Here is a 25,035-nt window from a genome sequence, read left to right on the forward strand (position 1 = left end):
ATTATATATATATATATATATATATATATATATATATATATATATATATATATATATAACGTACAAACACGACTTTGGAAAAAAGTATAATTAGGGTTTAGGGTATGCAATATATTCCTTTTATGCATTTTCAAAATTAATTTAGAAACAAAAAAAAATTGTATTTAAATCATATGCTACCAAATATGGGAATTTTTTTGTTCATTAGAAATGGACTCCTTTTAAGATTCTTTTCTTGCCATAATTAGAGTAAGAAACACCTAAAATTGAATAAATAGAATCAAATTATTATGTATGTTTTAAATTAATTTTTTAATTATTTAGATATCGAGCCCTGTGCTCTTAATGTCGAGCTAGAACGAGAGTTATGATGAGATCTGGGAATCAAATCAAATTGTCCATCACTGGATCTCACATTGGTTGGAGAGGGAACGAAGCATTCCTCAAGTGTGAAAATCTCTCTCTAGTAAATGCATTTTAAAACTGTGAGGTTGATGACAATACGTAACGGGTCAAAACGGACAATGTCTACTAGTGGCGGGCTTGGACGGTTACAAATGGTAGCAGAGCTAGTCACTGGATGATGTGTGCACTGATCAGAGTAGGGCTAGACCATGAACTTGAACTGTTACAAATGTTATCAGAGTCAGTCATCAAACGATGCGATGCATTGGTCGGAGTAGGGCTAGACCCTCTCCAAAGTAGACGCATTTTAAAACCGTGAGACTGACGAAGATTGGTCACAGTAGGGCTAGACCCTCTCCAAAGTAGACGCATTTTAAAACCGTGAGACTGACGAATATTAGTCGGAGTAAGGGTAGACCCTCTCCTAAGTAGACGCATTTTAAAACCGTGAGACTGACGAAGATTGGTCACAGTAGGGCTAGACCCTCTCCAAAGTAGACGCATTTTAAAACCGTGAGACTGACGAATATTAGTCGGAGTAAGGCTAGACCCTCTCCTAAGTAGACGCATTTTAAAACCGTGAGACTGACAACGATTGGTCAGAGTAGGGATAGACCCTCTTCATCGTAGACGCACTTTAAAACCGTGAGACTGACGAATATTAGTCGGAGTAAGGTTAGACCCTCTCCTAAGTAGACGCATTTTAAAACCGTGAGACTGACAACGATTGGTCAGAGTAGGGCTAGACCCTCTCCATAGTAGACGCATTTTAAAACCGTGAGACTGACGAAGATTGATCGGAGTAGGGCTAGACCCTAAACTTGAACAGTTACAAATAGTACAAGTGTTAGTCATCAGACGATGCGATGCACTGATCGAAGTAGGGCTAAACCCTCTCCATAATAGGTGCGACTAACAAGGATTGGTCAGAGTAGGACTAGACCTTCTCCATAGTAGACACGTTTTAAAACCGTGAGGCTAATAGAGATACATAATAGGTTAAAGCGAATGATATGAACTTCAAAGTTTCCGAAGATTTCATTATTCAAATCCAAGAATACAAAACATTACAAAGATTTCTAAACTCCAAGAAACAAACCCAGAATTTCATACAATGTAAAGAACAGATAGCAATGTTAAAGAACAGATAGCAATGTTAAAGAACAGATAGCAATTTCTTCAAAGGAACACAAAAAATGATATCAAGTGTTGATAAACCTGCAGTTTGTTCTAACTTCCCCAGTGAAATAGCTATCAGAGTTAGTGATATTCCCCAACTTCACCATGGAATCAGAGAATTGCTGAAAGAAAGCAAGTGGTTCAGCAGCATATTTCTTCACCAGTGCTCTTGTTTCCATGCCAAGAAGGCTTGAATACAGTTCCTGGTCTGAGTTCATAAGCCCTTCTCCTCTCATCAGCATGTGGAAATAGGAGTTGTCAAACACCTCTGGTGTCACATTGTCCATTGCTGTTATGTTGTTCTCTGCAGCTTTCCCAACTCGGGGGCAGATAGATCTCAACTTGTCGAGATACGACTTCGAGATCGGGTTGTTACCGTTGTTGGAAGTTGCTTCAAAATCCCCGTAAATCCTTTCTCTGAAATTCTCGCACCTCGCCATCCCGATCGTGTGTGCTCCTGAACGTATTTAACATGGTATCAGAATACGACGAGAAATTTTTCGTGTTTTTGCCGCTTACACTTCCAAAATAATGTCTAGTTAATCTCTATACTTCAAAAAGACTATAATAAGTCACGAAGTTCGAGTTCCGTGTCTACCTTGTCTCTACTGATAATTCTATAAGTTTAACGTTCAAGTCTACCTAAAAGTGGCTATTTGTGAGATCCCACATCAATTGGAGAGAGTAACGAGTGCCCGCGAAAACGCTGGGCCACGAAAGGGGTGGATTGTGAGATCCCACGTCGATTGGAGAGACGAATGAGTGCCAACAAGGACTCTAGGCCTCGTAGGGGGTGGATTGTGAGATCTCACGTCGCTTAGGGAGGAGAATGAAACATTCTTTGTAAGGGTGTGGAAACCTCTCTCTAGAAAACGCGTTTTAAAACCCTTGAGGGGGAAGTTAGACAAAGACAATATCTGCTAGCAGTGGTGGGCTTGGGCCATTACACTATTATTCACGAAACTGAATGTTCAAGGATTTATTCGAAAGCTTTTCGAGGTACAACGAGTACATAAACACAACCTCGAAAGCTTTATCGAGAAGCTAAACACACAGAACCTCGAAAACTCGAGAACGAAACTTATGATTAACCTCAGGGTTCCCAAATCAAATTGTAACACTACAATACCTGATAGAGCTACCATGTCAGTGACAGAGAGACCCTGATAAAGAAACTTGGAGATGATACTCAGCAGCCCCTCATTGGCAGAGGGAAGATTTGCATCTGCTAGTTCATAACCCGCAGTTGTGGAATCCATTCTTCCAAGAGGAACCTCCCAGTAAGGACCGCCCACCTGAAAAACAAGACATTACAACATTTTCACACTGTCCAAGTCCAAGCTCACCACTGGTCGATATTGTTCTCTTTGGGCTTTCCCTTTCGGGTTTCCCATCAAAGTTTTTAAACGCGTCTGTTAGGGAGAGGTTTTCACATCCTTATAAAGAATGTTTTGTTCTCCTCTCCAACCGACGTGGGATCTCTCAATCCAATCCCCTTGGAGAAGGGAACAAGTGCCAGCGAGTACGTTGGGCCCTGAAGAGGTGGATTGTGAGATCCCACGTCGGTTGGAGAGGAGAACGAAGCATTCTTTATAAAAGTGAGGAAACCTCTCACTAGCAAACGGGTTTTAAAGGAAAAGCCGAAATAGGACAATATCAGGTAGCGGTGGGCTTGGACGGTTAGCTTATGGTGCTAAAGAATTTGAGCTAATAGTTACCAGAATCACTGCATCCCTGGCTGCAATAGTGAGTATGTCTGCACAAGAAACAATCCCTGGACATTCAGATTCAAGGCTATTCTTTATCCTGTCAATGATTCTAAAGCCTTTCAGGGAGTGAATGTTGGTGGAAGCCTTTTTCTCTCCCTGCAACGTTATCGTGTCGTCCAGCAGAACCGACCCGTCACACCCCTATTTCAAATTCTAACCATTAGTTCGATTTGCACAACTATCTTGATTAAAAGCGAAAGTTGGTTATTGTAACCGTCCAAGTCCACGGCTAGTAAATATTGTTCGCTTTGGCCTCTTACATATCGGCATCAGCCTCATGGTTTTAAAAAGTGTTTGCTAGGGAGATGTTTCCACGCCCTTATAAGGAATGTTTCATTCCCCTCTCCAACTAACGAGGGATCTCACAATCGATCCCCCTTGGGGGCCTACTGTCCTTGCTGGCACATCGCCCTGTGTCTGGCTCTAATACCATTTGTAACAGCCAAAACCCACTGCTAGCAAATATTATCCGCTTTGACCCGTTACGTATCGCCATTAGCCTCACAGTTTTAAAACGCATTAGCTAGGGAGAGGTTTCCACACCCTTATAAGGAATGTTTCGATCTCCTCTCCAACCGACGTGGGATCTCACAATCCACCCCCCTTGAGGGTCTAGCGTCCTCGTTGACACATCGCCCAGTGTCTGGCTCTAATACCATTGGTAACAGCCCAAGCCCATTGCTAGCAAATATTGTTCGCTTTGACCCGCTACGTATCGTCGTTAGCCTCACAGTTTTAAAACGCATCTGCTAGGGAGAGGTTTCCACACCCTTATAAGGAATGTTTTGTTCCCCTCTCCAACTAACGTGGGATCTCACAATCCACCCCCCTTGGGGGCCCAACGTCCTCGCTAGCACAGCGCCCAGTGTCTATCTCTAATACCATTTATAACAGTCCAAGCCCACTCTAGCAAATATTGTCCACTTTAGCCCGTTACCATCAGCCTCACAGTTTTAAAACGCGTCTACTAGAGAGGAGATTTACACACCTTTGTAAGGAATACTCCATTCCCCTCTCCAACTAATATGAGATCACACAGTTACTTACCAGGGGCAGAGTCCTTCAGTAACGTTTACTTAATCGTTCTTTACTTACCCTTTACCATCAGCAAGAAACATTTCTAATATCGTACATAAACAACAAAATCAAGACTCTTATTTCCTTTTTCCGTGCTTGAAAAACGAAACAAAAACATTATCAAACACGCCCGGATCGAAGTAGCTAAGTTTTATTCAAGAGCTGATGAAAACATGATGAGCATCATAAAGATGAAGCAATACAAAAGTGAATAGAAAGAGGAGAAGAACCTGAACAAAGCAGTCATGGAAGTGCAAGCGGACAACAAAAGCTGCATTGCGTGGGTCAGAAAGCACTGCACACTCCATCTCTTTCCTCACAACCTGCAACACAGTGGGACAAGTTTTGGCATAGTAATCCAACGTCAAGCTGTGGCTCACAGACAAGAAACCACAAAGCCCCATCAGCCCATAAACAAGGCAAGGGGAGAGATTTGAGATACCCATCTTTTACCACTCATTTCTTCAATGCCCTTGCATCAAGCTTTTTAAAGGCACTACTTTCAGTTTTGGCTGCTTTCTTGCAGGGCTGCATTATGGACAGTTCTTGAGGTCAAGAGTGGATGCAACTAATATTGGTCTGGTTGTTGGGTCTTCCCAAACAAAACCCAAAAAAGAACAGGGAGAAAGGACAGACAGAGGGTTAAGGTAAGCTAGAACAAACCCTTGTTCGGTCATAATATATGTCTTAACTAGCTAAACAAGGCTCGTTCTTTCTCGGAATGATCCTGTAAAGAGGTAGAAAAATTCATCAAAAGTTCGAAATTCTCAATTTCTAGAACAGGTGTAAGCGTGGGGGTTTAGAGTTCATAGCTGAACAAGAAAACATCGATCAAAAATCAAACACCACCTTGGAATGAATTATAGCATTGAATTTTTCTCCAATGCTTTAGAGTTGTTGAGAAAAATATCACATTTCAAATTTGGAAGGATTTTTATAATAACTTCTATGAACTTTTTTCTCGTTTTTGCTTAAAATATATTTTGATTTCAACCGTTTTCACTTTGTTTTTTCCTCTAAAGTTTCAAGAACAGAAGTATTAAATTTAGATGATGACTACTTGTTAAAATTACTTTTGTTTTCAATTTTTTTTTTAATTCTACCTTTTGAAATTTAATTTTAAAATGTGATAAAAACTTTAATAAATATAATATTTCTGGTAAAATACTCAATTTATTTTTTATTAAATTAAAATCTGTATAACAATATATTATAAATTATATGATATTTACAAAATAATAGTTATATAAAATTTATAACTAAAAAAATATGCTCATAAATAAATTAATTAATTAATAATAGTGCAGATTCAACTTAATTGTATAAATATACTATAGAACACATATTAAACAATTATTTAAATTAAAATTAATTTTCTACATATACTATCAAGCCAGATTACCTATCATGTGTACCAATCTTATAAATTAAAATTAATTTTCTACATATACTATCAAGCTAGATTACCTATCATGTGTACCTATCTTATTCAAATCAATGCTAAAATTTATTAAAACCACGTGATTTTTAAATTTTGGGAACAAAAAATTGCTTATTTTACTTTCCGATAATGTACAACCTTATACCGTTTATGTGAGAAGGGCGGTGGAAAAAAATGGCATGATTGTACATTTTTTAACCTCTTTCTTATGTGTCTGTATCTAATTGATTATGCTCGTATTGTCATTTTGAACTTGAAAACGATTGAAAGTTAAGTTCTTATGCCCTCATGCTTGAGATTTATCGGGTCTAATGTGAACTATGAAAATTTGAATGTCTAACACGAAGTATTAATTAAAACAAAGATTGGGTATCAATTATTTTGAATTAAAAGTAAAATCAAACGTTAAATTAAGTTTCCATAATGACTCACTCACAGGCATCGTACCATTGTTCGAGATTCGTAGGGGCATTATTTTGCAATCTGTAAAATTCTGGTTTCCAAGTCCGATAGGAAAGGCCCAATAATCCGTGGAAAAGTAGGCCCAGTCGCCGCCGCCGCCGCCCGCACTCCGCCATCCAGACGACTGCTCTGGATCTCAACTACGAAGCCTCCGTTGCCACCATAGCTTCCAAGCCTCTCTCTTAATACAACACACTCCCATGTCGTCCCTTAGACCAGCCGAACAATTTCAGTTTCAGATATCCTTCACTTCTCCCAATGCTACTCCCTGGCATCATCTCCGCCTCTTTCTCCTGCTCCGTTCGTCTCTGTAACCCCAACTGCGCGCATCCTCGGAACGTCGCTGTCTCCGCCCAATCCTCGCCGGTCAATGCTAGCTACAGCGTCTCCGACAAGGACCTCGAATCCCGAGGCTTCTTCCTCAACCTCGACCAAACGAACTCGGTCTTCGCTGCCGTTGGATTCCCTAAACGCGATCCGGATAAGATCAAGATTGCGTTGGAGCACACGGACGCGTTGCTCTGGATCCAATACAGTAAAACGTAGCGGCCAGTGGCGACGGCGTGCTCGACGCGATTGTTTGGGATGTGGTGATGGATCCTTCCTTCCAAGGGCTTGGTTTGGGAAAGGCTGTGATCGAGAGGATTATCGAGGACTTACTGCGTAACAGGCATTTTAAATATCGCATTGAAATCGGAGCCTCGCGTGCTAGGGTTCTACAGACCTCTAGGTTTCGTCGCGGATCCAGATGCGATCCGTGGAATGGCGTATTCGAGAAAGAAAAAGAAAAATCAAATACAGAAATGCTCAAATCCAACAGCGTCCGATTCAACCACAGTATTTAATTACCAAAGCGTTCGATCTTTTCCCGGTGAAATTCGAGAAGAGGAAAAAAGCAATAAATCAAGTCAACTTTCCATTTCTATTACCATTGAGATCAAAATTTCGGATCAAACAGACGACGAAAGAATCAAAACACGATTCCGATTCGAGATTAGGATGAAAAACAAGAATAGCAAAAGAGCATACCTCCGATCGAACGCCGGATTAGGAAACATCCTTAGTACTGTGCAAGAACGCGGCAGAGCAAAGAATGGTAGCAATAAGAGCAAAAATTCCCAAACCTATGACGAGAGAAATTCCGGCGACGAACAAATCCAATAGGCCTTGAATGCTCAAACTGATCAGCATCTTCTTCTTCAACTTGCTATTCTGCGTGCAAGAGTAAAAATCGAAACGCAAACGGCCATGGCCATTAACAGATGCAGAGGCAGCAAAATTACGACACGCCTCACTGCTCTGCGATGGAAATCACCGTACAACGTGTCAACTTCTGTGAAATTGTACATATGGATGCCTTTCTGCGTGTTTCTCTCTTGGATATGGTTCTTTCGTGAATTATGAATTATTTAATTATTTAATTTGCTTTATTTTCCTCCAGGAAAATTCATTTTTCCTTTAATTTTATTTTATTCTTAAAATCAATTTTAATATTAGTCATTTGATCTTTATATAAAACAATTTAAATGTCTCTTAAATTTTATGGAATGAAAAGGAATATTAAAAAAAAAAAAAAAACAAAAACCTACTAATTAATAATAAATATTTATTAAAAATCCTTAAACTATATTTTAACCAATCATTTTTTTATTTTTCGGTCTATAAATCTCTCTCATATATAATTTTATTTCTAGTTATGGTTCATCACGAATGCTAACTCCAAATTTCAACCTTATTTCGAGGGTTGTAGTTCTTTTTCTCGTTCTTGAAGTGATTCAAGTTTATGGTTGTGTAATACGGATTGAAAGAAGATTGCTTACAAATATCATTAACCACTGAATTGAAAGATCTATCTCGTATCTGGTACTGCACGGTTCCATTCTGTAAGAACTCTGAATTTCTTATGTAGTTTCACATACAACTTGTAATCCTCTGAGCTACAGGTCCCATCCCGTCGAACCCGTAGCTTCTGGTTAGGAATGGGCGGACCACCAAGCCTTGCAAAAGCAGGGGGTTGGGCCGATTCAATGGCCCCAGGTCACTTCTCGAAAACAAGAGCTAAGGGTCCACCCAAAAAGGTCAATCGAAAATATATGTATGTATGTATAATTTGAATGACTTAATCTAAGTGTATAAATTATTATAAAATAATGGTTAAAATTTCAAAATAGGTAAAATTCACATTATAAAAAAATTATATTTTCAACTATAAAATTAAATTATATAAATGTGAAATTAAAGCATGTAACTAATACATTATTCGATAAATTATGTTTAAATTAACGTAAATTTATAACTAATTAATGAAAGACATAATAATATAAATTATATTTAATCCATATAAATACACTATGGGTCCCTAAGGAGGCGTAAGGAAGTAAGGAAAGGTGGCCAAGCCGACCACTTTGGAGAGAAACGGAAGCCATGCGGGGTGGAGATGTAATTGATGTTGAAATTGAAGTACGCTTGTCTTGATTTTGTTCGTCCAAATCCGAGAAGCAATTGATTAGAACAATGGAGTTGGAAGCTGATCTTGCAAACAAAAAAGACATCGATTAAATTAGTTCATCTTTATTTCAGAACTACCGACCTTCAATTCAGTTCTTCTTCTTACATCTGGATTCGATGTGACACTGTACTTTAATCCTCCTCCCACGCTCTCATCCACTCCATCGGGCATCGCCTAAACCCAAGCAAAAAGGAGGAAATGAGGTACGGATGATTAGAATTATGCTGTTTATCTTTCTACGTATTCGAAATATTCTAGTGATTGGAAGGAAAAAAGTTCGGTGAGACTTGTCAATTGCTGTCGACTTTTTGATCTAATCCTGTAGTAAATTAATTTGCAAGTGGATTTCAAGTCGAAGAGGCGAAAAGAAGAGGAAACATTAATTTAAAGCATATGTGATTAATTTATTGTTAGAACCATGGGAAAGCTTGACTTCGGTGTGCTATGGCGGACACTTGGTGGAGTCGTGTGCTTAAATAATCATTTGGATAACATTGGGGGTTATGACATTAGGAGCAATTTTCTGTTCCTTTTGGAGTTTCTTGGCTTTTTTGCTTTAAGTAGGATAAATGGGTGGATAGGAAGAAGATTGACGCGACTTTTTGATCCAAGTGGTTTTTTATTGGGTTGGTATACGGTGCAGCAATTCTGCTTTTCAACGTCTAAGTTTAGGACAAGGTTTGGAGTTTCTTGAATGACGCATGCAAGTGAATGAAACAAAAAGGGAAAATGAAACCAGAGCCTATCAATTTGAATGGAATGGTAGCCACTTGCCAACGCCAAGCCAGATTTTTGGTATGGTTGTGCTTCACAGCCAAGGTGTTTGATGAAATGCTTCACAGAAAGAGCTGCTGCAGCGATTTAGGTAAATGATGTGAACAACCTAATTGGGTCCCTCCAACCCAATATTTCAGTGCTTAATGAGTCATCAGACTTCTAATTAAGTTGGTAATTAGAACTTGAGAGTTTGCCTTTTTGTGTTAACCTTCATTACGTCATTGATTCAGAAGGTGTTATTGGCTGCTTCAGTTCAATGCACTATGCTTCTGTAGTCTGGTGGTGGGAGTTCTTTAGGTAAAGTTCTAGCCTGAGTTTGACTTTAACGCCATTAGTCTTTGTTTTAACCTTTGAATTCTTTCACCTTTGACATGATTTCATCCGTCACCACTTATGAGCATATATGTATCTGTGCCTGTGCGTGTTTATATCTACATTAGATGCATATCAAGCTGTACACTGATAGGGTCATTACAATCATGTGTTTAAGCCTTATGCTCATGTAAATTTCTCAAGAACTGTAGCTTTACTTTGTTAAATTGGCCCACTTTTCCAACTTTATCATCCTATAAAAACCCATTATTTCTCCTGCTCTTATCACTGGCCTCCCCATCAGCAATCTTCTAGACAAACCCCCTGAAGCCACTATCAACAAAAGTTCTCAAACATGGTTCCAGCTGAAATGACTGGCATCCAGTTTTTTCCATCTGAAAACGCTTTTCAAATTCCTTCAAATATTGGCATGATCCAGAACAGCTTTCAGACCTTCCATCATTTGAATGACTTTCTAGGAAACCAACCAATGTCTCACGTCCCTCATCCTGGCCTTGAATTCCTTGCACAATCCTTAAGTTTTAGCTACAACTCAACATCTGATGAAGCCGAGGAACAACAGAAAAGTATTATTGATGAGAGAAAGCAAAGGAGAATGATTTCTAATAGAGAATCAGCTCGTAGATCACGGATGAGAAAACAGAAACACCTTGATGAGCTTTGGTCTCAGGTGCTTAGGCTTCGCTCTGAGAACCATGAGCTGGTGGACAAGTTGAACCACATATCTGATTGCCATGAAAAGCTTCTTCTGGAGAATGCCAAGCTGAAGGAGGAAGCCTCTGATCTTCGTCAGATGCTCAGTCACCTGCAAATTGGCAGACCTTACACTCCTTGCTTGAGTGACCTTGAAGATATTCCCAGCAACACTGTACATCTCAGAGCTGAATCTTCATCATGCCAGTCCATCGCCAACTCCATGGATAACCTACTCTTCATGGAGGATAAATCTTTAACTTTCTAAACTTCTAGTTCTTTTTATCTAGTTTTGTTATTAGTCATCAGTCTTTGCTTTGAGCTTGTATGAGATCAGTAGTAGAATAAGATTGTTTTGGCTTTCAACCAGAGGTTGAATCCGGAGTTTTCTCACTACCTGTTAAAATTAGCATTCATGAAACCAATTGCTCTCTGCCCGCCGCATATACAAAATGAAGCTGGAGAAGCAAAGTACCTGAAAATGATATATTCATATTGGATCATGAGTGCCTGATTCATAACTTCATCATTTTCTTTTAAACCCCACCAGCTTACATCATTAAAGCTCCACAAAGGAGAGAAATGGATAGGAAACAGGAAACAATTTAACAGAGGAAGTAAGATTTTTGTCCAGTGAGCTAAGTGTATGGAGTAAAAACAACCAAAGTTCTGCACAGAATAAGAGGGGCACAATAGGACAAGCCATGGTGGAGGTGCTGCTGTTAGTGGCTCATCATTGAAATGAATACCATAAGATGCCAAACTTTTGAAAATGGTATCCACTAATACAAAATACCCTATTACCTTGCTATCTCTCTTTTGTCTATTATGGTAAGCTGATTCAAACAATCAAGCTTAACAGTTCATATCTATATACTGTTCAATCAGGCAGAAATCTCAGAGCAAGGTATTTGACTCTCTCTCTCTCTCTTTTTCTCTAGTTAATGCATTAGAATTTGTTGCATAACTTTGGTGTTATAAACTGAATCATCTCAGACTGCACTGTTCTCAACCATTAGAAATTGTCTGGAACAGGGGTGATGTAACGGCCCAAGCCTATCGCTAGCAGATATTGTCTTCTTTGAACTTTCCCTTTCGAGCTTCCCCTCAAGGTTTTTAAAACGCATCTGCTAGGGAGAGGTTTCCACACCCTTATAAATAATAGTTCGTTCTCCTCCTCAACCGATGTAGAATCTCACAGGTGACGTTTCAGGTGGTGGCTTTAACATTGACAATTGCTGTTGCATGTCCTGTGCTGCCGAGGTACACCATTAAACTCTCTGTACTTTACTGTCATCCAAAAAGCCATCCGCTGTGAAATTTTCTTTCCCTTTTGTCTGAATCTGCATACTTCGAACAATTTGTGGGATTTGGATTGGGAAATCCTTTCTCAACCTATTCAACCACTTTCTAAATATGGAGGCTTTTTCCTTGCTGCTGCTATGTGGAGTGTGAGGCCGATCAGATCCTAAAGCAAAATAGATCTGGTTAATGGATAAGGACCCGACATTATGATCATACTTGTTGACATATAGGTATTCTAATGCATTATTTATTGCCTGCAAAATTTGTACTTGTTCTGTATATTTACTTTGGGAATACTTTTTTCTTTTATCTCTGTTGAGACAGGAATTAAAAACTTTACCTTGTAGAAGATATACATTAACTACGTTGAGATTATCCAATTTAATGTTTTTGTGAGATTCATCGTATTCCATAGTTCCTTCCGTTGGTAACGACACTATTGAGTGCCCCGGTTCATGGTATTCCATAGTTACTTCTATTGGCAACGACACTATTGAGTGTCTCTAATCAGGGTCGTAGATCGAGTTCTGACCTAAGATTGCCACCTTGATCCATTTGGCTACATCCGCCCCTATCCCGCACAAAGCTTCAACTGCTTTCAACTACTTGAAAATTTATATTAGGTTATGGAGGTTATGGGGTAAACATTGTTCTTGTTTTTTTTTCTCCTTTTTAATCAATTGTGTTAAGGATATTTAGTAATAAAGTATAGTAAGGCAAATATCTAATATTTGCCATTAGCATAGGTATCTTTCCATTTATTGTTATTTCCATTTATTACTATTTTCATATCCTTGTAATTTATTTGATTATAAATAAGAAATGGTGTGGTGGATTCAGCAAACATTCACAAATTGTAAATGCACTTTTCTTAATATGTTTGAAACTAAATATTTCTAAAAATATTTAAAAAAAAGTTCTCAATGTTTTTTTAGTAATTTAATGTGTCGTAGGGTCAAATAAATGTCTTGAGGAATATTAATATTAAGATATGAAGACATCCGCAATAGGAGCATTTTTAATTGGAACCAATTTTAGATAATATTATAATATACTTAATCGAAATTATTTCTTAATTAAAGATAATAAATTCAGTTCTTTTAACTGTTTTGAGTTTTTTTTTTTTAATTTTTTTTCAAACAATTTTGGTAGCCAAACATTACGGAAAAAGAAAAGTACTTTTAAGTTGCTTTAAATTATTTTTTTAGACTAAATTAATTAAAAATACCCTTAATTTTACCTTTTTGAAAATATTTCTAAATTTCAATTTCAAAATTTCAAAAAGTTTGATTGATACTTAAACTTTAAAAAAAAAAAAAAAATCTAAAAAAATATTTTTATATTAAAAAAAAAAAACTTAAAAATATTTAATTTGGATGAAAATGGTTAATACCAAAGATAGACTTTGAACTTTCATACAAGTTTCAAAAATACCAATTTTCAAAGGTGTTTCCAAAATAGACTTAAGTTTTTAATTTTTTTTTATTAATTCTTGGTCTGCTTCCTTCTTTTCTTTTCAATCACAGGAAATGTCTGGAACTGGGCTTGACTATTCAAGCAAGAAGGTCCGGTTCGGGAGGTAATCTGTTTCGTTCAAGCGGGATCCGAAGTCTCCGGGTTGTTACTGGGTAGAATACTTTGTAGGTTATCAACCGAAACTTTTTTAAAACTATAAAAAAAACCTTTAACCTTTTTTTAAAAAAATTCAAAAATACCCTTTTTCATTAGTATCAGCTTTTTAAAAATATTCATGAACTTATCTCCATTCATATATTATAACAATAAATTTAAATAAAAAGAATAATATTAATATTATTTTTAAAATTTCATGGATTTTTTTAAACAAAATATTTAGATATTTTTAAATTTTTAAAAATTTAAAAGGTATTAATGGAAATTTTTAAAATTTAAAAGTATTTTTGAAATATTATTGAAAGAAAAAATATATGAATATGTTTTATATTTTATTTAAAGATAAAATATTATCGAGAATTTTGAAGGCTTAAACAAATTTTTTACGGCCGTTAAATAAAAGGATCACACATTGTGTGATATGTAGTTTACCGTTAAATAACGGACTGAATCGCGCCAAACAAACCCCTCCAGATATTTCCCGCTTGGCTATTCCACAGACATATCTTCTTCCTTATCCTCGAATCGAAATGTTAATTCCATAATCCGCCATTGCAGCTTATCTTCATCCTTCACTTCCATGCTTTTGTTCTGCGGATTGCACAACCATGGCGTCTTCCCCCACTCCCATCTCTCCACTATCTTTTCCCAATCGGAGATCAAAACCAAAACCAAACAAACCGCCTCCTTCATTGCCTCCGCCGTGGAAACCCAGCCCCAAATCTATGCCCAAGGAGATTTACTTTAACCGCGATGGCTCTGCCTTGAAAAAGCTTCAGGTTACGCACTCGGACGAGGCCCTGGATTATCTTTCCTCGACAACTGATTTGTTTGGTTTTGTTGCGCAGGTCGGTGTTGATTTGGTGGCGGAGTTGGTCGGTGTTACGTTAGGGCCGAAGGGGAGGAATGTGGTGCTTCAAAGAAAATATGGTCCGCCTAAGATCGTCAACGACGGGGAAACTGTCCTCAAAGAGGTATTGTGGTATTCTTTTCGTATTTTGGTTAAGGTTTTTCGCATTTGTTATTACGGCATCTGTAAATGAAATACTCGATCGATTGCGGAATAATTCAATCTAATCCAGGTCTATTGCTAGAAAATTAGGAAGTTATGTGGTTAGGAAATATAATTAGATAAATTCTTTTGATACCATATTATATTTCAGTCGACTAAGAATTTCAGTAAAGCTATACTGTTCCTTATTAATTGAAATGGTTTGTGATAATAAGTTTCTTTATCATATTACTTTTGGATTAGAGATAAAAGAACAAGAAATTCGTTCCGAAATCATCTTGTACAAGATCTACCACGGGAGCTAACTGCTGCAATTTCTCTGTAATTCACTAGTTCGTTTGTGAATTTGCATCCATTTTTCTCGCCTTACTTTTGGAATTCAATTTACAGCAACAGTGTGTCCTATTTTATTAACTAAAATCCCACCCTGCAATGTTATGCATTTTCTAGCTGCATACATTGCTATTATGAAAACTTGATTCAGCATGTGTTGGCTTATAAATAATTACACAAGTACTTAATCAAGGTCGTCTATCTTTTTGATATTTGATAATTATCTGGTTGGAAAATGTTCTTTAGATTGAATTGGAAGACCGTTTAGAGAACGTTGGGGTGAAATTGGTAAGACAAGCTGGTGCAAAGACAAATGACCTTGCTGGTGATGGTTCCACTACATCTGTTGTTCTTGCCCAGGGATTAATTGCTGAGGGTATGAAGGTAGCTAATGGAGTTCCATGAATGAATATCAACCATTTAGAACAACTACTGTTATGTGGACCATGGAATACCCTGTCCACCTAAGATTTTAACTTTTGAAAAACTTTTCATTAACTTCTGTATTATGAAAGGATAACAAAATATTAATATCTTTTTTTTCTCCCCTCAGTTAATTTCCTGGCCAATTTGAAGTACTGATCATAGAATGCACTTAATAGGTTATTTCATCTGGCATGAGTCCTGTTCAAATTGCACGTGGGATTGAGAAGACTGCAAATGCACTAGTTTCTGAGCTGAAATTGATGTCAAGAGAGGTAAGCATGGTTATGCTTCTTTCAGTGTGGAAGGTTCAAAACCCTGAGACGTGCTTCATAGTGAATGAAAGGAAAAGAATATCAATAGCCGCAAGTGGCAGTCTAATAACTCTTTGTCAGTAATTTTTTCAACTGCTACATATTTCAAATTTGCAGGTTGAAGATCATGAGATAGCACATGTTGCTGCAGTTAGTGCAGGGAATGATTATGCTGTGGGAAATATGATTTCAGATGCCTTACGTCAAGTTGGAAGGAAAGGAGTCGTCCAAATTGAAAAGGGGAAGAGTATCGATAACAGTCTGCAAATTGTTGAAGGGATGCAATTTGATTCTGGATATTTGTCTCCGTACTTTGTTACTGATAGACAGAAGATGATAGTAGAATTTCATGATTGCAAGGTAGCAACAAGACTATAAGTAATATGTTTTCTTTTTATAAAAGAGTAATCCTTGGAAATGGGGATTTTTGGTTGCAGTTACTGTTGGTCGACAAAAAAATCTCAGATCCAAAGGAGATGTTTAAAATATTGGACAGTGCAGTGAAGGAGAAGTATCCAATTGTGATCTTGGCAGAGGGCATTGAGCAGGCAGCTTTGGCTCCAGTAATTAGGAATAAACTTAGAGGTGTGCTGAAGGCAGCTGCTGTCAAGGCTCCTGCCTTCGGCGAACGCAAGAGTCACTACTTAGATGACATAGCGACCCTAACTGGAGGTAGAAGATTATTCGAAAAGAGTTTTAGAGTCCTTGTTGTGCTTTCCCCATCTCTCTTAATCTTCTGAAACCATTTATATACAACAAAGGAAAGAGAAGACCCCCCCTCCCCCAAAGGAAAAAAATAATGAAAGGGCACTGTTTTCTTTTCTTTTTCCCTTAAGCGCTAACATGAATAAGTGCAACTAATTTCTACATCCATGGAGTGGTACAGTATATTCTAAATTCAATGAGATTTCGGCATAAACATATATCGGAGATCAAGAGAATTCAGTGTAGGACATTTCACCATAATGACGATGAAATACATGAATTTACAAGGATGCTGTATCTAATGAAGTATACCATTGGGATGAAATACATGAATTACATCTTATATGTATGATAATAATGAAAAGAAAAGGAATTTTACTTGTAGTTCTCTTTTAGTTCTCAGAAGATTTTACTATTAAGTGTAGTCCAAAGTTCCTGACTCTTTTGTATGTTTGTAGCAACTGTGATCAGAGAAGATAGTGGACTGACTTTAGAAAAGACCGGCAAAGAGGTATTGGGCTCTGCTACTAAGGTTGTTATAACGAAGGATTCCACACTAATAGTTACAGATGGGACTACTCGGGAAGCAGTTCAAAAAAGGGTTTTACAAATTCAAAAGCTTTTGGAGGTGCTGGAATCATCCCTTATCTATGCTGAGATATCCTACATTTCGAGGTTTTCTGCATTGCAGGATCCATTTCTAAGCAATATAAAAGAACGCAAATTTTCATGCTGAAGTATATTGCTTTGACGTTGAGTTGAATTACACCAAGAGATATACTATCATCTATTCTGCAGAATACTGAGGAAAAATTTCCAAAGAAGATTTTGAATGAGAGAATTGCTAGACTATCTGGGCGAATTGCTATACTTCAGGTATATTCTAAGAACTCAAAATATTGCCTATATCAACATAGGAAAATAGCAACTTACGCTACCTTGTTTTATTGTAGGTAGGAGCACAAACTCAAGTTGAATTGAAGGATAAACAGTTAAGGATTGAGGATGCCTTGAATGCGTCAAAGGTGCTTGGTTGGTTTGTTTTCCTTGTGATATGAGTTCCTATCATCAGTGATAACCTTATGTTCATTGTAGGCTGCAATTGAAGAAGGTGTTGTCGTTGGTGGTGGTTGTTGTCTTTTAAGGCTGTCAACCAAGGTGGATGCTATAAAGAATGTCCTGGAAAATGAAGAGCAGATGGTATCCCTCTTGGCTTACTTCAAAATTTTCTGTTCTAATATCTTAATATTATATAAACTTGTTTGCTTGAATATGATGACTGCACAGTTAGACTTAGTTTTGATTAGCATTATCAACTAGAATATTACCTGAATTAATATGATGGGTTCTCTAAATTGTTCATATTGATTTCACTGGTCAATTACAGATTGGTGCCGAAATTTTCAAAAGGGCTTTGAGTTATCCTACAAGACTAATTGCGAGAAACGCCGGAGTTAATGGAAGTGTGGTTATAGATAAGGTTGCTGTGAACAGAGGAATTTGCTTCTAATTTGCGTTGTATAATTTTCTCATCTTCACATATCGTGTCTAATCAATCATGGAAAAATAATTTCATATCTCGCAGGTTCTAATTAACAATGATATGAATTTTGGATATAATGCCGCCACAGACCATTACGAGGATTTAATGAAAGCTGGAATCATGGATCCATCGAAGGTTATGAACTTTCTTCCGAGCTCTTGAACTTTTGAAGAATTTGATCGAAACATAGCAGAGTAACATCCATTTCTTTGATGAAATATGAACTTTAGTATTTAAAGGATCTTAAAAGATATAGATTGGGAAAAGGTTAATATAGTGAAGGAATGGTTTTTCATCAACCAACAACTTGTTGCACTAAATTTTAGTTATCTGGGGCAGGTCGTCAGATGTTGCTTGGAGCATGCCGCTTCTGTTGCGAAAACTTTCCTGACATCCGATGCTGTTGTAGTTGATATCAAGGAACCAGAATCCTTTCCAAGAAGAACGCCGTTGCCCATCTCAGGTATTGGACGAACAAACTATATGGCCCTTCATTTCTCTGACATCCATTCGTTTGGTTAACAATAATGCCTTTGATGTTGTAGGCATCAAACGAATGGGTCTTTAGCTTGACGGCCAAGATCAGAGTATATGGGGGAATTCTACGATGGCTGTTTTCAGACACAGACAAATGGGTCTCAAGCCACCATTAAGAGTAAAGTTCTTGCCCAATTTGTAGCAATGATTTGATTGATACAAGGCAGGTTGAGCAGCAAGTGAAGGACAAGCAGGCCAAGAACTTGTCGAGGTAATGCTCTCTTCACTAACAATCTTACGATTACAGTAGAAAATCATCAAGTCGATTAAACTTCTTGGTAGCTCATAATGTCCTGTGATCTATTTTGATTGCAACTGTGATGAAGGGCAAAATCTTAAGAGTCCTTTGTCTTTAAGAAGTGTCTGCTAGTTAAAGACTCTGTCAAACTGATGCTGTAATCTAACATGCAATTGGATGACGAATTTATAAATAGAACTTGAATTCGAATGTTAGATGTGGTTTGGAAATGGCTGTCCTCAATGCATAGTAGGGAGAAAAGGCTGCAGTTTGTTAAACGTACTCGGGCATCAGCTGACTAAGAAAACAATACCTAAGCGTAAGCTTGGCTTTTAGATTAAACTTGTTAAACGTACACTAGGATCGAGGAAGAAAACGTACACTAGTGTTTTAGGCCTGCTAGGCGTAAGCTCGAGTCTAGCTTTTTAGACTGGACTTGTTAAACGTACTCTAACATCAGTTAGAGGAAGAAAACAAGTGAGTGAACTTGTTAAACGTACTACAGCATCAGTTAGAGGGAGAAAACAAATAGTGTCTTGGGTATGTTAGGCGTAAGTTTAGGTCCAGTTTTTTAAATCAAACTTGTTAAACGTCCTCCAACATCAGTAAGAGGAAGAAAACAAATAGTGTCTTGGGTCTGCTGGGCTTAAGTTTGAGTCGAGTTGTTTACGTCAGGTCAAGTTAGACCGACTCTTATGAAGATTAAACATATCTGTAACGACCCAGATCCACCACTAGTAGATATTGTCCTCTTTGGACTTTCCCTTTCAGGCTTCCCCTCAAAGCTTTAAAACGCGTCTGCTAGAGGAAGGTTTCCACGCGTTTATAAATGGTGGCTTTAAAACCAATGTGGGCACCCTCCTTCGGGCCCAGCGTCCTCGCTGTCACTCTTTCCTTTCTCCAATCGATGTGGGACCGCCCCCAAATCCACCCCCTTTGGGGCCCAGCGTCCTCGCTAGCACTCTTTCCTTCCTCCAATCAATGTGAGACCGCCCCCAAATTCACCCTCTTTGGGGCCCAGCGTCCTCGCTAGCACTCTTTCCTTCCTCCAATCAATGTGAGACCGCCCCCAAATTCACCCCCCTTTGGGGCGGTCCTTACTGGCACATCACAATCCACCCTCCTTCGGGGCCTAGCGTCCTCGCTGGCACTCTTTCCTTCCTCCAATCGATGTGGGACCGCTCCCAAATTCACCCCCCTTTGGGGGCCAGCGTTCTTACTGGCACACTGCCTCCTGTCTACCCCCCTTCGGGGGACTGCGAGAAGGTTAGCACCTCGTCCGGTGTCTGGCTCTGATACTATTTGTAACGACCTAGATCCACCATTAGCAAATATTGTCCTATTTGGACTTTCCTTCCAGGCTTCCCCTCAAAGCTTTAAAACGCGTCTGCTAGGGAAAGGTTTCCACACCCTTATAAATGGTGGTTTGTTCTCCTCCCTAATGTGGGACATCACAATATCCATATTATCTTTTTCCCCCGAAGAAAAACATGGAGGTTTAGATTTTGGGTCGTTAGGTGTAATGCTTTTACACCTCTACCTGAACTAGTAAAAAACTCTATTTACCGAACTTGCTCTATTAAGATAATCATATAGGTATATTTCGAACAAAATGTTTAAAATATACCAATATAGCATTTTTTTTTCTCTTAGCTCTGTTCAAAGGATCTTCGTCAAAGGAGCAATGGTAACCACATTTTTCTTACTTCAATCGACACGACTTTATGTTCATATTATTAGCATAAAGTCGAGAAAATGTGTAAAAGCATATGCATTGATTTGGACAGATAACAAATGATTTGTGTAAAAGAGTTAAGAAGATGAGGAGAGTTTGGTAACCCTTTTTGGTGTTAATATGCATATGGTTCATGGTCTACTCATTTTTGTAACATTTGTGGATAAGATTGTGACATTTGTGAGAGAAAAAGCTATATGACTCGAAATTCATTGAAAGAAAAACTAGCTTTGTAGAAAATATTGGGTTATTTACATGATTGGATCACTTGAGTAACCCTGATTATTCAACTTAAACCGTAAGGATTGGTTTGGTTAGTTTTTTTTTTTTTTTTTTTCCGGTTTAAGTTGGATTGATTTTTTTGAAAATTGAAACTTCGGTTCGGTTTTTGAGTTTTTTGGGTTGGTTCAACCCACCAACACGAAAATAGGGTGCACAATCCAATCCAACCTAACCGGACTCAACCATATCCTAGTTTTAAGATAATTACAAAAATTAAGAATCTTTAGCATTATCGATGTATTTTGACTTGTGACTTGTGAATGCTTAATACTGAGTTTTATGAGATTTTAGTTATTAACCTGACATGTATTATGGATAAGGAATTTTTTAAAAAAATAATTAAGAAAAAAACTCGAAAATAAAGAGTGAGAGTAGGTTAGGTTGAATTATGAACTGTCACCAATTCAACCAATTCAAAATTTTGGAATGATCGAGAAAAGATTTCCAACCCAACTTGCCCGAGCCTAATTTTGTCGATTTGGTTGTTTCATGGTGACACTTGTACAATTTTATAATTGTACTTGTGTATAGAGTTTTTTTTAATGTCTTTCCACATTGCGTGGTTGAGAATTGAAGTTTGCCTAAATTCTCAAACAAAGTATTAGTTGAAAAAGAGACTCTTTAATATTTTATCATAAATAAACGTGTAATAGACTTTCGGATAGTAATATTATTTAGTTTGGTTCAGAAATTTATGAGTAATGATATCAACTTGAACATAGTTCAACTGACATAAAACATATAATATCGACTAAAAGATTAAAAGTTTAAATGTGAGATCTCACCTCAGTTGGAGAGAAAATAAATCATTTCTTATAAGGTTGTGAAAATCTCTTCTTAACAAACATGTTTTAAAACTGTGAGACTGACGATAATACGTAACGGGTCAAAGGAAACAATATTTGCTAGTCATAGGTTTGAGCCATTACAAATAGTATCAAAGTCAATCATCAGACAATGTGAGGCACTAGTCAGAATAGGGCTAGATCCTCTCCATAGCATACATGTTTTAAAACTGTGAGGCTGACGGCAGTACATAACGGACCAAAACGGATAATATTTGCTAACGGTAGGCTTGGGCTATTACAAATGGTATCAAAGCCAAACACTAGGCGGTGTGAATCAGACAATATTTACTAACGGTGGGTTTGAGTTGTTACAAATGGTATCAGAGCTAGACATCGAGTGGTATACCAGTAAGGACGCTAGGCCCATAACAAAGGTGGATTGTGAGATCCCATATCGATTAGAGAGGGGAAAACCTAATTTTTATTAAACTTTTCTTATATAATACGATTAAAACAAGTCCTAATACGAATAAGTTTAAGCTATCGTGTCATGGAAGAATTGAATATTAGTTAATTTGACGAGAAACCTAATGGTTTGTTGAACCAAAAAAAACAATGAAAGTTTGTTTGGGGACATAGCACATTAACTTCGAAAGCAACAAGTAAATGTGAACATCATGATGTGAATTGCATGAGAAAGAAACCGATTAAAGTTGAAGTACATAGAGAAAGATCCCACTCTTATGCTTAAAAAAAAGTTTGAAAATTGAGGGATTGTAAGTGTTTGAAAGCAACCCTTCAACAACCACTCTCATTATGTTCCACAAATTTTAAGTTAATAGCGTTTCAATGCTCTATTACGACGTTTTCGATAAAAAAAATGTAAGCAGTTCAAGCTAACTGTTAGCATATATTGTCCGTTTTGGTCCGTTATGTATCGTCGTCAGCCTCACGGTTTCAAAACGCGCCTATTAGGGAGAGGGGTCCCTACTCTTATAAGGAATGTATGTTCTATTACGATATTTTCGACCGGCCTCAGTTTCAAAACACTAGGGAGAGGTTTCCCTACTCTTATAAGGAATATTTTGTTCCCCTCCCCAACCGATGTGGGATCTCACAATCCAGTCCCCTTGGAGGCCCAATGTCCTTTCTGGTACACCGCCTAGTGTCTGGCTCTGATATCATTTGTAACAGTTCAAGCTCACCGCTAGGAGATGTTGCTCGCTTTAGCCTATAATGTATTGTCGTCAGCCTCACGATTTTAAAACGTGTCTATTAAGAAGAGATTTCCACATCCTTACAAGGAATGCTTCCTTCCCCTCTCCAACCGATATGGGATCTCACAATCCAATCCCCTTGGAGTCTCAATGTCCTTACTACTACATCACACCCTTTGTAACAGTTCAAGCTCACCACTAGCAAATATTGCTCGTTTTAGCCTGTTATGTATCGTCATCAGCCTCACGATTTTAAAACGCGTCTACTAAGGATAGATTTCCACATCCTTACCAGCAATGTTTCATTCTCCTCTCCAACCGTGATATCTCACAAGATTCTCTTCTGGGTAAACTCTGAAAGGAAAGAAAGACCGGGATGCCAACAAGCATCCATTATTGAATTCACCCGATCAGATAGTATCTCATTTTCGAAACGTCCGGTGCATTATTATTGAAAATTCATAATATTTTAAACAACCTCATTTAATTCAAATCACTTTAAAATATTACATGGAGTGAATTTATAAATGCATTATTATTGGAGGAAAAAAACAATATTGAACTATCCATAATAATTGAAATTATGAATTAATTAATTAAAAGTAAACGTGAACAGTCAAAGTCAGATGAGCTGTCAGACGTTAAGCAATATTATTGTCCACTTAATAATTAATTAATTAATTATAATTTATGAATATTCGATTATATTTTGAACTATGTGAAAATAATTAGTACAATCCTAGATTCGTAATTATTTGCATATCTCAAACGTGCCTTCTTTAACCTATTTAATAATAATTACTATTATTATTTTTATTTTTTTTACATATAAGTTATGTAATAATTATTACTAAGATAATAAAATATATATATATATATATATATATATTAAATGTGTGTTTAGTAAGTTCATTTTTTAAAAAAAATTTAATTTTTAATTTTAACAAATCTTTAAAATGGTTAATAAATTTTAAATTTTTTAATTTTGTGTCTAATAAATTTCTAAACTTTAAAAAATATTTAAAAAATGTAACACGGGAAAAATAATTTTAAGGATAAAATAATTAAAAAAAGTTATTTTATTAGATAAAAAAAAAAGAATAAATTTATGATTTAATTAATTCCTTAATCATAATGTCTGTCGTTTACACAAATGACAACAATGAATAGAGCTTCAAAATTATTCAAAATCCCACTTTTTTTTTCTTCACTTTTCCCATATTTTTAAAAGCTATGATCATATTTATTTTCTCGATTTTATCTTATATGCTCGATATTAAAATAATATTCTAGTTTTAGATATCTAGTCTGTTACGTTACACCTCCATGCGTTTCAAAAAGAGCCACTTATCGTTCTTAAAACTTAGCTGGTTTGAATTAATCAGGCTTGTATCGATCTCTCGAATTTGAATCATATAATAATTATAGTTATTTTATAAAGATTAGTTGAATCATTGGTGATCGTTGATGCTTAACCAATAATGAAATAGTTTTTTTTATTTTTTTTCCTCCATTAATTTTAGCTAAACGACTCGAAATTCAAGAGATGGGCAACTTTTTTTAAAAAATTTGAGATCAAATTTAAAAAACGCCATAAAAACTGTTTGATGAAAGTCACACATCCGCTAATTTAGGGAATGATCATGGGTTTATAATCAAATAATACTATTTTCATTGGTGCGAGGCCTTTGGAGAAGCCCAAACAAAGTCATGAGAGCTCCTGTTCAAAGTGGATAATATCATACCATTATAAAAAGTTGTGTTCGTCTGACATATTATGCTGAAAGTAGACAATATCATACCATTATGGAGAATCTGTTGGTCTGAATTTTTTTTTTTAATTGTATTATTGAAAGCATAGGACTTTTGAGTTTCAAGTCCCAATGCCAACCAAATGATACAGACAGCCAAAAAAGACAGAGGGGAAGGGTTGGAGACAGTCCATTAAAGGCATAAAGCTGTAAAAGATTTTCCTGCAAAATTAATCAAATTAATATTAATAAATAAATAAATAACAAAAATTTCCACCTAATTTTTTTTCCATAATAAATTAAACATAAATTCAAACACGACAGACATCGCACTTCATAAAAACGCTCAACATTCTAAACTCAACCAAGTCTCGTTCGGTTCGACCTCGAAAATTTTTAAGCTGCTTATAGTCCACCAACGAGCCATAAAGGCTTGATGATGCATGCTCGAAAAGCTATTGATGAACCATAAGAGAAAAAAAACTTGGATCAACTCGGTTATGAGATACCTAATGTATCGAGCAATTCAGTACATAGTCAGAAATAGACAATTATACAAAAAAAAAAAAAAAAAA

The 25,035-nt window shown here is 36.9% G+C and overlaps 4 protein-coding genes and 1 pseudogene across 9 annotated transcripts; 3 read left to right on the plus strand and 2 right to left on the minus strand.

The window, feature by feature from the left end:
* Positions 1-1,438: 1,438 nt before the first annotated feature.
* On the minus strand, positions 1,439-6,445 carry LOC111449607 (peroxidase 11-like). 3 transcript variants are annotated; one of them, XM_023089579.1, is made up of 6 exons: positions 6,319-6,445; positions 4,884-5,157; positions 4,661-4,753; positions 3,303-3,494; positions 2,714-2,879; positions 1,439-2,041 (listed from the first exon to the last, which is right to left on the minus strand). In XM_023089579.1, exons 3-6 carry the CDS (start codon positions 4,736-4,738, stop codon positions 1,608-1,610), a joined length of 870 nt encoding a protein of 289 aa, XP_022945347.1. In that variant the 5' UTR covers positions 4,739-4,753; positions 4,884-5,157; positions 6,319-6,445; the 3' UTR covers positions 1,439-1,607. The 3 variants fall into 3 exon arrangements, with proteins under 3 accessions (XP_022945347.1, XP_022945345.1, XP_022945346.1); XM_023089577.1 differs by having other exon boundaries at positions 4,661-5,157; XM_023089578.1 differs by having other exon boundaries at positions 4,661-5,022; positions 6,319-6,406.
* A 131-nt stretch (positions 6,446-6,576) lies between these two features.
* On the plus strand, positions 6,577-7,336 carry LOC111449911 (annotated as a pseudogene).
* LOC111449609 lies at positions 7,233-7,718 on the minus strand. Its single transcript, XM_023089582.1, has one exon. It carries the CDS (start codon positions 7,522-7,524, stop codon positions 7,381-7,383), a length of 144 nt encoding a protein of 47 aa, XP_022945350.1. The 5' UTR covers positions 7,525-7,718; the 3' UTR covers positions 7,233-7,380.
* Positions 7,719-8,702: 984 nt separating this feature from the next.
* Positions 8,703-12,350, plus strand: LOC111449608 (basic leucine zipper 43-like). 2 transcript variants are annotated; one of them, XM_023089580.1, is made up of 2 exons: positions 8,703-9,707; positions 9,850-12,350. In XM_023089580.1, exon 2 carries the CDS (start codon positions 10,287-10,289, stop codon positions 10,911-10,913), a length of 627 nt encoding a protein of 208 aa, XP_022945348.1. In that variant the 5' UTR covers positions 8,703-9,707; positions 9,850-10,286; the 3' UTR covers positions 10,914-12,350. The 2 variants fall into 2 exon arrangements, with proteins under 2 accessions (XP_022945348.1, XP_022945349.1); XM_023089581.1 differs by having other exon boundaries at positions 8,703-9,045; positions 9,486-12,350.
* Positions 12,351-14,064: 1,714 nt separating this feature from the next.
* Positions 14,065-20,452, plus strand: LOC111449606 (chaperonin 60 subunit beta 4, chloroplastic-like). 3 transcript variants are annotated; one of them, XR_002711667.1, is made up of 15 exons: positions 14,065-14,361; positions 14,431-14,556; positions 15,174-15,311; positions 15,530-15,625; positions 15,782-16,024; positions 16,102-16,336; positions 16,828-16,997; positions 17,168-17,245; positions 17,323-17,394; positions 17,465-17,569; positions 17,757-17,849; positions 17,955-18,047; positions 18,252-18,375; positions 18,458-18,660; positions 20,323-20,452. XR_002711667.1 is itself a non-coding variant. In XM_023089576.1 (14 exons), exons 1-14 carry the CDS (start codon positions 14,191-14,193, stop codon positions 18,478-18,480), a joined length of 1,767 nt encoding a protein of 588 aa, XP_022945344.1. In that variant the 5' UTR covers positions 14,065-14,190; the 3' UTR covers positions 18,481-18,904. The 3 variants fall into 3 exon arrangements, 1 of the variants encoding a protein (XP_022945344.1); XR_002711666.1 differs by having other exon boundaries at positions 20,341-20,452; XM_023089576.1 differs by lacking the exon at positions 20,323-20,452 and having other exon boundaries at positions 18,458-18,904.
* The last annotated feature ends 4,583 nt before the right edge of the window (positions 20,453-25,035 follow it).

Source organism: Cucurbita moschata, unplaced genomic scaffold (genome assembly GCF_002738365.1).
Source record: "Cucurbita moschata cultivar Rifu unplaced genomic scaffold, Cmos_1.0 Cmo_Scf00011, whole genome shotgun sequence".
Taxonomy (NCBI): Eukaryota; Viridiplantae; Streptophyta; class Magnoliopsida; order Cucurbitales; family Cucurbitaceae; genus Cucurbita; species Cucurbita moschata.